The 14,606-nt window shown below is 43.2% G+C and overlaps 1 protein-coding gene across 2 annotated transcripts in view; it reads left to right on the top strand.

The window, feature by feature from the left end:
• The window catches only part of GLI3 (GLI family zinc finger 3), a 286,282-nt gene that overhangs the window by 202,958 nt on the left and 68,718 nt on the right, over positions 1 to 14,606 (top strand). For both annotated transcript variants that reach the window (XM_027123980.1, XM_027123981.1), the window contains exon 7: positions 2,440 to 2,641. In XM_027123980.1, the coding sequence (XP_026979781.1) occupies positions 2,440 to 2,641 (202 nt within the window). The remainder of the gene's footprint in view (positions 1 to 2,439; positions 2,642 to 14,606) is intronic.

The following is a 14,606-nucleotide window of genomic DNA, read 5'->3' as shown; positions in this document are numbered from 1 at the left end:
CCAGCTTCAGGATAGAGTATTTATGTGTTGCACATTAGAATGAACAAGTCTGTTTTATGGCTCTAATTCTACTTTTTGGGATTCTAGTGACCTTTAAAGACAGGAAAGCAAGTAATCCCTATAAGGAATATCCTAGAGAAATCCTAGACACTCATGAAAACCACACTATTTATACTGGTGGAAACTGACTTAAATAAGTACCCATCTTGGAGGGAAAAGCAGAGGAGCCGGACCATCCAGGCCTTGGGCAACCTGGAGGCTTCCATGGAAGGGATGAAGCCAGGCCCTGGGCTCTGTCCTTGGATGATGTGATGGGGATATAGGCCTCTGGTGTTTTATAGCCCTCAGACGGCCTCCTTATCTATTTAGTGTTTTTTAAAAAATCAGGAAATCAGCTCTATCTGGAATGTCCTGTTACTTCTAACTCTGCCAGGGATCACTGAATCCCACTGAGAATGGTTACTCTCGAGAATGATATGGAAACTGACCAGACGTCTGGTTTGTCCTTGGAATCCTTTGGAAGTGGAATGCACTTCTTCACTGAAAAACTTTTAGGATGAAATTAGCCTCTCATAGTGAGTAAAAAGGAGACATTTATGTGTAAGGCAGATGCCATAATAAAAGTAAGATGCTGGTTTAAATACTAAGAGCTGTGAACATAGTGGGATTGTTATTTTTGTACGACTATGGCCTAAGTCAGGTTGGTAATGAAACTATTCTAAATGAAGAAATTCAATTTTCAATGTGCCTGAAAGAAAGCTTTGAGTAGGTACCACATTTGTCATTCAGATTGGTTTTCCAGTTTCATATACATGGATGGTACTAAGTTCCAGTTTGTGATTTATTTTTTATTCACTATAAAGTATATCTATTCATCTCTATAATATTATCTATAGAGTCTTTCATATCCATCTATTACACTTCATTAAATTATCCTAAAGCATATGTTGGATTGTTATCTTGTATCCAGGTCCATCTCTGGTGAAGAAAATATTCCCAATGAGTTTTCTGGAGACCAAGTGCCTAGACTTTTTTCTATAAAGAAGGCTTACCTTCTACTTCAGTTTTCCGGGGACCCCAAAATTGCCATGTCCCTGTAAGCAGGTGTACCCATGCTTTGAAATAGAAACCCTCCGTTATTTCTTAAAAGTATCATGTTTGATTTTCCTCTTACCTAGTGGTATTATGTTCTCATTCTGTCATTAAACTTTAGTTTGATGACTCTGTAATATAAATGTGACCTTAGAAAAGGCAGGAGTGGGCCTGTGGGCCACATGCATAGCTCTGCCCTAATTCAAATCTCTACCATCTACCAAACTGAAGGCAAATGGACATTTAATTTTTAACTCTCCATGTAAAAAGCATTGTATTAAGTTGGCAGGTGTTTAAGTGTGATTTACTAACCTCCAGAATAGAACTTCATCAGTGGAATCTTCTTGAAGTCTCAAAACTCTTATAAATGCAGAGAATTAATTAATCGATCGACTGATTGATCTAATAACCAGAGGCTTAAAATTGACTCATGTTATCTTATTACAATGCTTGCAGGGTTTTTCTCCCCCAACCTTGGAAAATCTGTAAACAAACCACGTCCCAAGCTTTTAAATGTTTCTTGGGACTTAGGCTGTATAGATTATGGGGAATTTAGGGCAGCATTCCTCCATCTCGGCACTACGGGTGCCAGACGATTCTTCATGGTGGGGGGGGTGCTGCCCTGCCCATTCCCGGGTGTGCAGCAGCTTCCCTGGCCTCTAGATGTTTCTAGCACCCCGTGAGTTGTGATAACCAAAATATCTCCAGATGTTGTCACATGTCCCCTGGGGGCAACATCGCCGCCCCCCCCCCACCCCCGCATCGAGAACCATTAATTTAGGATAACGTATTTATCAGTTTTGTCAGTAAAGCCGTAAGTATTCTGTGGATCAGATAACTACAGAAATCATGGGGAAATGCGGGCATAACTAAGCTGGATTGTTTTAATCTTAGGATACTTTAATTCATTTTTTTCCCTTCGGCTCATTGCCTTAAAACGGTGTGCATTGCGGTGGGGAGGGTGGAGTGCGGTGTGACTGTGGGAACCACTGTCTTTGTCGCTGGCGGTGAATTAATGATGAGCATATCTAAGCAGCTGTCAGATTCATAAATCACTGGAAATGAGAGGGAGAACACATAAAAAGTCTCTCCCTTTTGTTTAGCAATTTATCATTTTGTCTGCACATTAATAAACAGAGCTCCCCCGAGGTAAGCCCCTGGAAGATAAATATTTCTCCCTAATTTCCTCAATTGTACCCAGTAGATCACAAGTGGAGGAGAGGGGTACTTGTCAACGCCAGTCGCCGGCTTCTTATCCTTCACTTCTTCCACGCGGGGTAGTCGGAACAGATAATGGGTACAGAGTCCAGCCGCAGGTAATCAGGTTCTGTTTTGTTTATACAACAGGCACCAGATTCCCCAGCCCCCGGCTGTCAGCCAGGCCAAGCCGAAAACGTACACTGTCCATATCACCGCTGTCCGATCATAGCTTTGACCTTCAGACCATGATCAGGACGTCTCCCAACTCCTTGGTCACCATTCTCAATAATTCCCGCAGCAGCTCTTCAGCAAGTGGCTCTTACGGCCACTTATCTGCAAGTGCAATCAGGTATGTATTTTCCCCAAATCCATGATGTGTTTCTTTAACAAAACGTCACTGCTCGCCTGCACCTTGCGTTTGCGGTACTGACTACCTACAAGGAAGGATTGCAACAGGACACCGGGGAGGACCCGGGATGCGGATGCAGGTCACATTTCACTACGATGAGTTCCAGAGCCAATTATTGGGCCGAAAAGAATTATTTTGCAGACATCAGTTAGCAGCCCATTTAGAGAAATCGTACTTATTCAGGAATGAAATCCCCTTCCTAGAGACAGGGAGTAATGGCAATCTTTTTATCTTCTTACTAGTTATAGTTCCCTAGAAGGAAAACCAACTTTGTACCTGATTTGGGTACACTTGCGAGGACAGGGACAGAAATCAAAAAAACAGAAGTGGGACTTCCCTGGCGGTCCAGTGGTTAGGACTCCACACTTCCACTGCAGGGGGTGTGGATTCGATTCCTGGTCGGGACGCTAAGGTCCCACAGACCGTGCGACATGACCAAAAAAGAGAAAAAAGACCAGACGTGAGTCTTGTCTCACGGGGGAAAAGTGTGCATTGGGAGGAAGAAAGAAAAGGGGACAGAAGGGTTTTAAGTCTAAAGGAATTGATGGGTCTTCCATGATGAATATACGTATTAGGGAAACCCTAACAGTCCAGGAAAAGAAAAAATGTGTTAGCAATAGTCACATACCATATTTACTAGAAATGATGAATACCATTATTTTTTGTCCTTAATGTTTCCATTACGGTTTTAATTCTTTGCTTGTTCAGCTACCAACAATCCTCCTTGGCAGGCAAGTTAACGTTTAAATATTATAAATCCCCATTTTGATATGATGTCATTTTCTGCAGCATGTGTCTTTTAATATGGTCAGGAAAGTGTGGAAACACGGAACAGAGCAAATAACTCTGCTTGTATGATAGCAGTCCGTACTTACAGAGGGGATTGTTTCAGGATTAGCCGATGTAGACACGAAGGTAGGCTTTGGAGTCGGGCAAAACTGTAGTCAGATTCCAGCTTTGCCACCCGCTGTGCAGACCTTACTTGCCTGTAGGCTCTGAAATTCAGTCTTCACATTTGTAAACTACAGACAAGACAGCCACTGTAGAGGAAAGGGGTACCTTTTATTAAAGCTGGTGTGTATGGGCAGGGTCTGGATGAAGACCCCTGCCCACGGGCAGAGCCGCAGGAGAACTACTCCTGGTGGTCCGTCCAGAGGATGAGCTACCGGGGCCTGGCCATGCGACCCCCAATGTGATCACCCCAGTCTGTCTCTGAGGAAGTACGCCCATCTCCAAACCACGGCCTGGCTGTTCTGCACTCCTGGCAGATTTCCCTGGGCTCAGAGGTGGCCATCGACCTTATTTCAGTTTGCTGAAATCATATCATTATTGTGTGGCTCGACTAGAAGTCATAGCATCAAAGTGGTGGAAATGAGGTCCACAGTGAAATTCACAGGAATGATATTCACACAGAATCACTTGGTGAGCGTTTTTTCTTCCCTTCTGCTCTCTGCCCAGCTACCGTGACTTTTCACAGCCTCTACAGGACTTAGATTCGAAAGCGGTACACAGATAGTCTCAGTGCTGTCTTTATTCTTACCCTGGCATCTTCACCCGTTTCCTCATCTCCTCACCTTTCCCAGGTAATCTAGTACCAGTCCTTGAGAGACTGTCAGTATCCTGACTTGGAATAATCGTTGTCCCCTGCCTCCGAGGAGCTACCACAGATCTGATTATTCTCATTTGAGCTGGAAGCAGAGATTCCTAAGTCCAGTCAGGCCCCAGGAGACCCGTTTGCAGTCAGGTGACCAGGGCCGTCGGGCACACAGGTCTTTCTTCCCTTCAGCGCCTCACCAGTCTGTCTTCTCTCTTGCAATCTGACCTCTCATTCTTCAGTACACAGCCCCTGTGTGCTAGGATAAGATGTAGCTTCTGATGCATATAAAGTAATACAGATAACCCAAGATGAGATCGGCTTGCTGGAACAATACAATAATTAGAAGAATTACGACCAGCACCACCTGCCAGTCCTTTAGCCGGAGTAGCGTTAGTGCTTCACTTGCTCTGTTCCAAGTTTCGCTTTGTGAAATCTAAAGACCGACTGGAGGACTCCCCAGTAAGTGGTAGGGCCGGTGGCTGACGGGAGGGGAAGCAGCATGAAGAAATCTACAAAGGGTAACTTTCTCAAGAGGGAAAGATACAGGAGTGCATCTCATCTCTGCTTTGTACCCAGGGACACGGCAGGCACAAGAAGCGCTCACTGTTTTCATCTGACAGCAGTTTTGGAAAGCGTAGTGTTATTCTTGTTTTATGCATGAGCACGGAGGGTTTTGCAAGAGGACCAGCCCTCCAATTCCTTGCTTTTTAGTTTGCCCCAAACACGTTTGACTTGCACACTTACATGTTTTCTAATCCTAATCTGCTTCTCGTGTTGTCAGTGCATATAGTAACGGGGTCAGTTTCTAAAGATGTTTTTCAGTGTGTAACGACACACATTCAGTTTTCTAAAAAAATCTCCTTCACGCGTGTATCCCAGTTCAAATGCTATTCTCTAAGAGGCTGGTAATAGTAGGGACCACCGTTCGAAATTCTTCTCTTTACTTGCTCATCTGGTAGTTGCTATATGTCTCCCTCTACTAGAATACAAATGCCAGAAGGTCTAGGACTGTGTATGTTTTGTTCACGGCCACACTTCCCAGCTCACAACATCTGTGCCCTGTCACCTTGATACCACTCAACAAATATTTCTGGAGTGAATAAATGAAGGAGCTCTTTAATGAGCCATTAGAATTCTAATCGCCCTCCTTATTAAAAGGAAGTTTCCATGTGGTGGATGAATAATGCTGGCTTTCGGAAGGTTATAGTGTATATGGATAGTATATCGTATATCCGTAGGTTGACAGTTACATGGAGATACAGAGGGATGGACACAAAATAAAGGGATAAAAAAGCAAATGTCCATCCTCAGTTTGTATATGGTTCTTATGTTTATGTATTTACTTAATAATTCAGACTGCTATAAGAATTCCATATAAAGCACATATTTATTCACAAAGGCTTAGCTACATCTTAAAACATAGTACTTGATTACGGCTAACTGATTAAAACATATTGTCCAAATGTATAGCAAAAGTCTTTTTTATATCATAACTGAGAACATCATTCAGAAAAATAACCCCGTGCACTTAAAAGGATGTTGTGAAATAGTTAACTGTCTCAAAAAGTTCTAACTTCTCCATCACCCTGAAGACTCCTGTCTAAGACTAGCTGATTCACATTTATCACATACAGCCTGGTTAAGGCTAGTATTGTAAATATTCAGTTAATGGCGTTAAATTGGAAATAGTTTGACCTCTGCTAATACCTTCCCCTAGAAATCGAGCTCCCATCGGAGGAGAAAGTGCTTCAACTGACCCTCATCTTCCATCTTCTAGCAAAAGTAAAGGGAACGAAGAAATGAGTAATCTGTTCATTTCTAACCTGCCAGTTACAGCTTTCTCACTTTGGGTTTAACGGCGAAAATGAAGATGGCTTCATATCCTTAGTAGTTTCAGGTCTGGTTCGGCCAGGACAGACATCTCAATGAAGATGAGAGCTGAGTGCCCAGAGCGCAGCCTCACAAATCAGTGCGTGTTTTCTGTGGCTGGCACTGGCCAGCTCTGCCCGGTGACCAGAGAGCAGGGGTCTTTTCTTCTGCGCAGCGTCAGCCCTCCCAGACATCAGGCCCCAGAGTAAGGATGCATCTGGCAGGTCCAGTGCCACTTCCTGAGAATGGTAAGAATCACCTCAGCCTCCACAGCAGCTTGACTCTGCGCTGTTACCTGCCATGAGTCAACTCATGCATGTCAGACAAACAACACGAGATGACTTGGGTGGGAAACGTCAAAGAATCGATGAATCCACAGCCCAATGACCAGGGTCCTTGAAACTCTCTGACTGCATCTTCTAAAAACTACGGGACAACCTTCTCTTCCCCTAGAATCAGTGAAAATAATGAATCCTCACTCAAAAGGATAGTTTTCATTTACTTCCAGGTGTGGCCGTTGGTTTGAGGTAATCTTCCATTTAATCCGTTACTCCTTCATTGCGCAAATATTTGACTGCATACTCAACTGTGTGCTGGTTGCTGTGCAGGACGTGAGGGCTGCAGAGATGAATGAGAGACACGATTCCTGTCCTCACGGAACTCACGGAAGGGAAAGGCCTCCAATCACAAGGTTGGAGGTGGGCAGGGCCAGACCGTGAGCAGGGTGGACCGCTGATCCCAGAACCATAGGAAGCCTTCAAGGCCCCGGTGAGGCTGCATTGTTTTAAGGACCGGGGAGTTTCACGGGCTGAATCAAAGGCGCTCAACTGCTTACGTGGGCGAAACTGCCAGGTCTAACTGAATTTCCTCTCCTGTTCCCCTTATATCCTTCTCTCTTAAAAATCCTCCAATGGGAGGTACGACTAAAAGGATTGGAAGGAGATGCTATTTATAAGAGGCATATAATAATGTCTGGCGATGTTTTTAAAGCGTTGGTGATGCTTTTTCTGACCATGTCTACATGGCTGACCAGTTACATGATTTGGGTGCTTCAGGCCACATCTCACTGGAGAGTGTGTTACTGCTATATATGTTCTTGGAGGTTTTGTCTGTTTAGTGACAACCCAGCTTCTAAAGCCTTTTAGGACTCTTGCATCCTAGAAAGCCTAATTATTTTTGTCCAAAGCAATATTGAAAGAGTGCATATGCCTCGGTGTAAACATTGGGATGATACTTAACTCATTTTGTGAGCATGTGGGTCCTTATGCGTGGGCTCATTACTTCTTCCGAGGCTGCTGGGTTTTCCAGTGAACTTGCCCCAGGGGGCTTTTATGGATGGACGTGGAAGCTTTACTTCTTTACTTTCAAATAGAAGCACGTGCATGCGTGTGTGTCCCTATACCGACATGTGTACAGATGATAATGGCTGTTGGCCTGTTCTCTGCAAAACTGGGAAGAATTGTTCTTCCTTTGAATGGCAGCTGTGGTACAGTAAATTCCACAGCTGGAACCAGAAAGTGGACGACCTCATTAGTATGACAACCACAAAGTAACCACAAAGTTGGTTTTGATTAGATGCCTCCTTCTCCCCCTTCCTCTCTCTTTCCTTGAAGCCAGTTTCTGAAATTTGGGGGCCCCCATGTTACAGTGTGGACTGTTGCCTGACTCCACCTCCAGTACTGGTTTCATGAACAAGAAATAGGAGAGATGGGACACTGCAAAGGAAATAGCGTCCTTGGATTCGTCAGCCTATAGAAAACTGGGTTAACTGCAACATGAAGTTTTTTTTTTTCTCTTTTATCAAAGTATAGTTAATTTACAATGTTGTGTTAGTTTCAAGTATACAGCAAAGTGATTCAGTTATACATTTGTGTATATATATTCTTTTTCAAATTATTTTCCATTATAGGGTAGAATTTGTTTTTTTTTTTTTTTTGCAGTATGCGGGCGTCTCACCACTGTGGCCTCTCCCGTTGCGGAGCACAGGCTCCAGATGCACAGGCTCAGCGGCTATGGCTCACGGGCCCAGCCGCTGCATGGCATGTGGGATCTTCCCGGACCGGGGCACGAACCCGCGTCCCCTGCATCGGCAGGCGGACACCAGGGAAGCCCCATTATAGGTTATTACAAGATATTGAGTATAGTTCCCTGTGTTATGTAGTAGGGCCTTGTTTACCTCTTTTATATATAGTGGAGTGTACATGTTAATCCTAAACTCCTAATTTATCTCTCCCCTGCCCCCTTCCCAGTATCCCCTTTGTCAACCATAAATTTGTTCTCTATGCCTATGAGTCTGTTTCTGTTTTGTAGATAAGTTCATTTGTGTCAGCATGTTTTATATTCCACATATAAGTGATATCACATGATATTTGTCTTTCTCTGACTTACTTCACCTAGTATGATAATCTGTAGGTCCATCCATGTTGCTGCAAATGGTATTATTTCATTCTTTTTCATTGCTGAGTAGTGTTCCATTGTATATATGTACCACATATTCTTTATTTATTCGTTTGTTGATGGACATTTAGACTGCAGCATGAAGTTTCTTAATCCCAATGCCCGACCTGAAGAAATACATTATAAAAGCATCACGTGAGTTTCTTTTAAGGAAGTCTTAAAAATTCACACCTGAAGAAAACTGACCAACTAGGGCAGTTGAAAAAAAATGTGTGTATAGGTCGTTAGCATTGATTTTACATTTAAAACTTTTCCTAAGAATATACAGCTGCCACATACTCTTCTCTCCTCTTCACTTTGGGTAAGAGATGGTGCCTTTGTGACTCAGGCCTTCCTGTGACCACCCATGTCAGGGCTCTGCTCTGGTTTAATTCTCTCATCAATCTCAGGCCAGCCCAGCTCCATGCCTGGTCCTCCAGGTCAGGGAGGGTTTCCGGAGATGAACCTGGGAACTGATGATGAGCCTTTCGGCTGAGTTCCCAGCAACCTCCCTCGTCCTTCCCCACACTAGCACAGAGGAACCCCAGCCCTGAGACTCAGTGGAAGGAGATGTTCCATGCAGCTCTAAGGAAAAACTATGATTTTTTTTTTTTTTTTTGAAAATGGGTAAATGCCATGTGGATTGACATGATTAAACAATAAAAAGAAACTTTTACCTGTAAGCCTGCGGTGGCTGGGTGACCCATCCTCTTGCCATCTTTCTTATACTTCCGATTTAGTTTTTTCTTTTTTGGCCATGCTGAACGGCATGTGGGATCTTAGTTCGCTGACCAGGGATGGAACCCGTGCCCCCTGCAGTGAAAGCGCCGGGTCCTAACTGCTGGACCGCCAGGGAAGTCCCCCGAGTTTTTTTATATTCACTTTTAGTTAGAAACAGACCTCTTCAGTATTGTAATTGGCTCTATCTGCCCTCCCAACATGAAGGACTACAGCGGCTCACATCATGCTGCTTTATTTATTGTACTGGTATTCAGTTATCCAGCCCATCCCCCATCCTCTTATCCTCTACCATATGCAGAGTTCCTGAAGTGTTTTTAAAAGACATTTCAGGATTGTCTCACATGCTATTTTAATTGGTTTTTATCTTTTTGACTTGAATATTAATGACTTTGAAATGCCTGTATGTAGAATAGGGTTGAATACATCTTAACAAATGATCTTCTACAGTATGAACTTTTAGTGTCCCCCACTAATATAGCATTTCTGTAATTACATGTGAATTTACAGATTGATCAGAGAGGTTCTGTACAAATGTGGACGCACATCACTTCCTTGGTGTGAAAAAAATAATGTTTGTTGTGAAAGTCAAGCGTGATTATGGATCTCAAAGTTGTATGTATTGATTACAGTTAATATGTAACTTTCCAGTTACAAATAATTATCTTATTCTTTGGATATATAAAAGGGATCTGTAGAAAGTACTCAGCTAAAACTGGTTGAATTAATGAATGAGTGTGTGGATTTGACGATATTTATTTTTTATTTAAAAAAATTTTTTATTGAAGTATATTTGATTTACAGTTGTGTTAATTACTGCTGTATAGCAAATTGATTCAGTTATTCAGTTAAACATATTATGATGTTTATTTTAGTTGTTTAACATCCTGTCTTTCTAATTACACCCCAGATTTCAACCAGATTGAGCATAGTTGTTGAGATTCCCAGACAGAAGTGTTCCAGTTAAGGGAGGGGTTACTGGGCTATTTACTGCAATATTCAGAAATAAGACCCGGTTTGCAAAATTTGACCCCAGTTTGAAAAGTGTATTGACAAAACGTTACTTCGGATTTGTGATGGAGAATAAATACATCAAAATTTTCTTAACGATTCAGACTTTGGGAATTTTAACATTAAATTTTTGGAAAATAGAAGAAATAGTTCCCACTCAGACAGCGATTTGCTGATCACTTTTAACTCAGCTCAGAGCAAAGAATAAAAGGGAAATTGACCTCAGTAGTTATCCTTATTTAGAGTTCGGTCCCCAAGTCACTGCCTACCATGTAACGAGTGCTCCTTTAAGGTGTTTTATAAAACTAAGACTTCGGTAGCCGTAACTCGGTTCTGATGGGTGAAAATTATACTTGGTGGACGAGGACACCACACACACTATAGTCAGAGATCGAAAATCCACATTTTTCTCATTTTCTGCTTTTTAGAAAAATACAGGACAGATTAACATTTGAATTAATTTATTCTGGCTTTCTTTTTTCTTCCTTTTATAATTTTTCAAAAATTCTATTGGAGTCGAGTTGATTTACAATGTTGTTAGTTTCAGGTGTACAGCACAGTGATTCAGTTATACATATACATATATTCATTCATTTTCAGATGTTTTTCCCATATAGGTTATTGCAGACTGTTCTAACTGTTGTCCTAGAAGACTGTTTCTCCAAGTGTTCTGTGAGGAACGCTAGTCTCTAAAATCTCCTCCAAATGTTGCTACGAACCATATCGGGGCTGGGACACTTGGAACACACATTCAAGTATTAAGTAGTTCCAGGGACCCCCGGGGCTGTATTCCTCAGACTTTATCACCTTGGCGCTTCTTTTTCCTTTCCTCCCTAACACTTACTTTTGGGTGACTGTGTTAGCACATTGCTTGGGAAGATCTGGGCCATCTGACACTTTCTAGCGATCTTATCGATTAAATATAGATTAACAGTTGCAAGTCACATTCTTATAAACGTGTGTTTTTAATTATCCCATCTCTCATGTAGTCATCTAGAAGAGAAGTAAATGCAATAAAAATTTTTTAAATTATACTTGATTAAATGTTGAGTGAAGAGAATTCAAAAATCAGAACATAAACTTAATTGCTCTTCAGTTGATCCAGAGGAAAGAACAGGGTGAGCAGAAATGTAAAGGTTTTGAGGTCATAAAGCTCAGGTGGACCATGTTTTAGACTAGACTGTGTCCTTCTTTTTTTTTTTTTTTTTTTTTTGCTGTACGCGGACCTCTCACTGTTGTGGCCTCTCCCGTTGCGGAGCGCAGGCTCAGCGGCCATGGCTCACGGGCCCAGCCGCTCCGCGGCATGTGGGATCTTCCCGGACCGGGGCACGAACCCACGTCCCCTGTATTGGCAGGCGGACTCTCAACCACTGCGCCACCAGGGAAGCCCGACTGTGTCCTTCTTGAGAGGAGACAGAAGCGATGTATAAAATTTTTCAACAATGTCAATACTTTGTATTTCTAGGAAATTATGGAACAAATACATGAACTGTTTAGGAAGACTTTTTTTCGGGGCTTCTAAAAAGAGAATTTACTTTTCAAAAAAAAATTCTGACCTCTGTAAACCAGCAGTCTGTCCTCAGCAGCTGAAGTTCTATAAAAATGCACAGAGGACCTTTGTACTGTTACTACCTTTGTGCTGTTTTATAAACACGTTGTCAGATTGCTTTTCTTTGAAGTGACTGTTCTGAGTTCGGTATGCAGAATAATGGCCCCCAAAGATGTCCACATCTTACTCCCCGGAAGCTGTGAATATATCACCTTACAGGGCCGAAAGAATTGTGTAGCTGTGATTCAGTTAAGAGTTTTTGTTTGTTTATTTGTTTTTTTAATAGTCTTCGTAGCAGCTTTGTGTGTAATAGCAAACCACAACACCGTGAGATGCAGGAAAAGAACGTGCATAGAACATATAAGGAGCGTACATAGCAAGCGTGCTATACTTAGACTCTAAGATACTATTCAGCAAAGGAAATGATTGGAGCTCAACTCAATGCAGCAACATGAAAAGATATCACAAACACAGTTGTGACCAAAGAAGCTGGATACCAAAGGTTACCTCCAAAGGTTACCACATAGACTTTAACACATCTGAACTTACAGCGTGTGGCCCAGTTTTCCCCAGTTTTGAACTTGCCAGTGGAATCATGCAGTAGGTAATCATTGGTGTCCAGTTAAGGGTTTTGAGATGAGGAGATGATCAGGTGGCCCTAGTATAATCACAAGGGTCCTTATAAAAGGGAGGCAGGGGGGTGTTGGAGTTAACAGGGAATCAGAGGAGGAGGTTGGGTTGAGGTGGGACCATGAACCACGGATGGAAGCAGCCTCTAGAAGCGGGAAGAGGCCAGGTGCCAGGGATTTCCAGAGAAACGCAGTCCTGCCCACCCATCTGAGAATTCTGACCCTCTGGAGCTCTAAGATGGCAAGCGTATTTTGTTTTAAAACAACGAAGTTTGTGGTGATGTGTTGCAGCAGCAGCAAGAAACTCATACCTAATGGGGGTGGTTCGGTCACTCACTGACTCATCTCGAGGGGCTGCCCCGTGCCAGGCAGTGTTTCGGGCACCAGGGGTCAGTGGGGGACAAGACAGACCAGAGCCCAGATCCCCTAGACCTTCCATTGCAGAGGGAGGGAGAGAATATGGTTTCAGAGAGCCTCATCCTGCAGTGAGAATACAAGTGTCAAACAGCAGAGCATCATGGGGCGAGGAGCTGCAGAGGGGGCTTGTTCTGATGGGGGCCTCAGGCTTAGGAGGTCCCTGTGTCTGAGGAGGTGACACCTAAGCTGGAATTTGAGTGACCAGAAGGAAGCAGCTAGGCTGGCTTCTGGAAAGACACAGCAAGTACCCGGATGCAGAGCTTAGGAAGACAGCTCACTTGGGGTCAGAGAGCAGGGGGTGGTGGCCCCAATCCCCTGGCCCCCCCGCCACCGGTGGGAAGTCCTCGGACGTTCTTTCCATGCACAGGCTTTGTAATCCGGAGCAAGCAGCCTTCCTTCCAGGAGCTGACGGCAGCGCCCGCTCTTGTGGGGTGACACAAGGTCTTCCCCTGTGTCCACTGTTGCCCAGCGCTTTGCACGCAGAGGAGAGAGGGTTTCCCTTAGCAGTCCCTCCTTACGAATAATCAGGGACTGCTAAAAATCGCTGGTCCATCCTGTATGTTCTCATATCCTTTGGAATCTGATAGTTGACATGGATTTTAGGGAAGGTTTATTCCTGTCCCCTGGTTTGACCAGCAAAAACGCAGCCCCAAAAGGGGATGTTACCCACATGGGTTGAAAGCTGTCGCAGCCTCTCCTGCATCTGAGGCCAGAGACTTTGCACCTGGGGACGGGGGCTGCAGCACCAATGCTGGTCCTTCCTTTTGTCTTCTACATATTTTTAAAAGTAAAAATCGACCTGCTCTGTCTGGCTATTAACATTTGTAAATTGCATTACATACAAAACTGAGGGCATTTTCTGCCTTGTGAAACATTTTCTCAAATGGTCTGGCTTCTTAATTGGGTCCTGACTTTTTTGAGCCCCCCAATATTGGGCCCCCCAGAATGAGAGGTGTACCTGACCCAAGGGACCCCCTTCCCAAGCCCACCTGCTCGTTCAAGCTCATGAAACTCAGGAAAGATGCATGGAGGTTTGTGCAAAGTCCGTATCACATTATAAATATGTGTGTAGTGGGGTCTTTTAGTTTTCCTTTGTTTTTTTAATGAACAGAATAAGGTAGTTACACTTAGTAATACCCATTCACCAAAAGGAGAGGAGGGGGGGTGGGTTAAATCATTGTGTTTTTTGATGAATGGCTTGTACACCAAAAAATAAATTGGACAAACTGACATAGAGCTCAGTGAACATGAAATCAGCTATTAGAAGAAAGCTTGTGAACAAATTCTGAGGCAGATATGCATCTTTTGATTAACGCCCTATCAATCATCCACACAGCTACCTTAGCTGAGTCTTGCTGTAATCATTCATGGTTGCTTTCCGAAACACTGGCAGAAACTATAGCGCTGCAGAAACAGAATATTATTAGTGATTTCTCCCTAACTTACTGTGAACAATGACTGTTTTCACCAGGTTTCTGCTCTCCTTTATTAAAGAAATACAATACAGAATGAAAGGAGAGTTCCTCCAATCCCTGTGAAATTCTCCTAGGGTATTCTTAATGATATTCAGTCTTAAATGGGCAAGCTATTGTAATGCAAGGCTCTCCGTAGGAATAATAGTAATGTAATCCCATTGAAACCACCTTTTTGTGGATTGTA

The sequence above is a fragment of the Aethalodelphis obliquidens genome, unplaced genomic scaffold, assembly GCF_003676395.1.
Source record: "Aethalodelphis obliquidens isolate GAN/ISIS:26980383/991018 unplaced genomic scaffold, ASM367639v1 scaffold27, whole genome shotgun sequence".
Taxonomy (NCBI): domain Eukaryota; kingdom Metazoa; phylum Chordata; class Mammalia; order Artiodactyla; family Delphinidae; genus Aethalodelphis; species Aethalodelphis obliquidens.
Note: the sequence above shows the minus strand (reverse complement) of the source record. Positions and strands in the feature narration are given on the sequence as shown.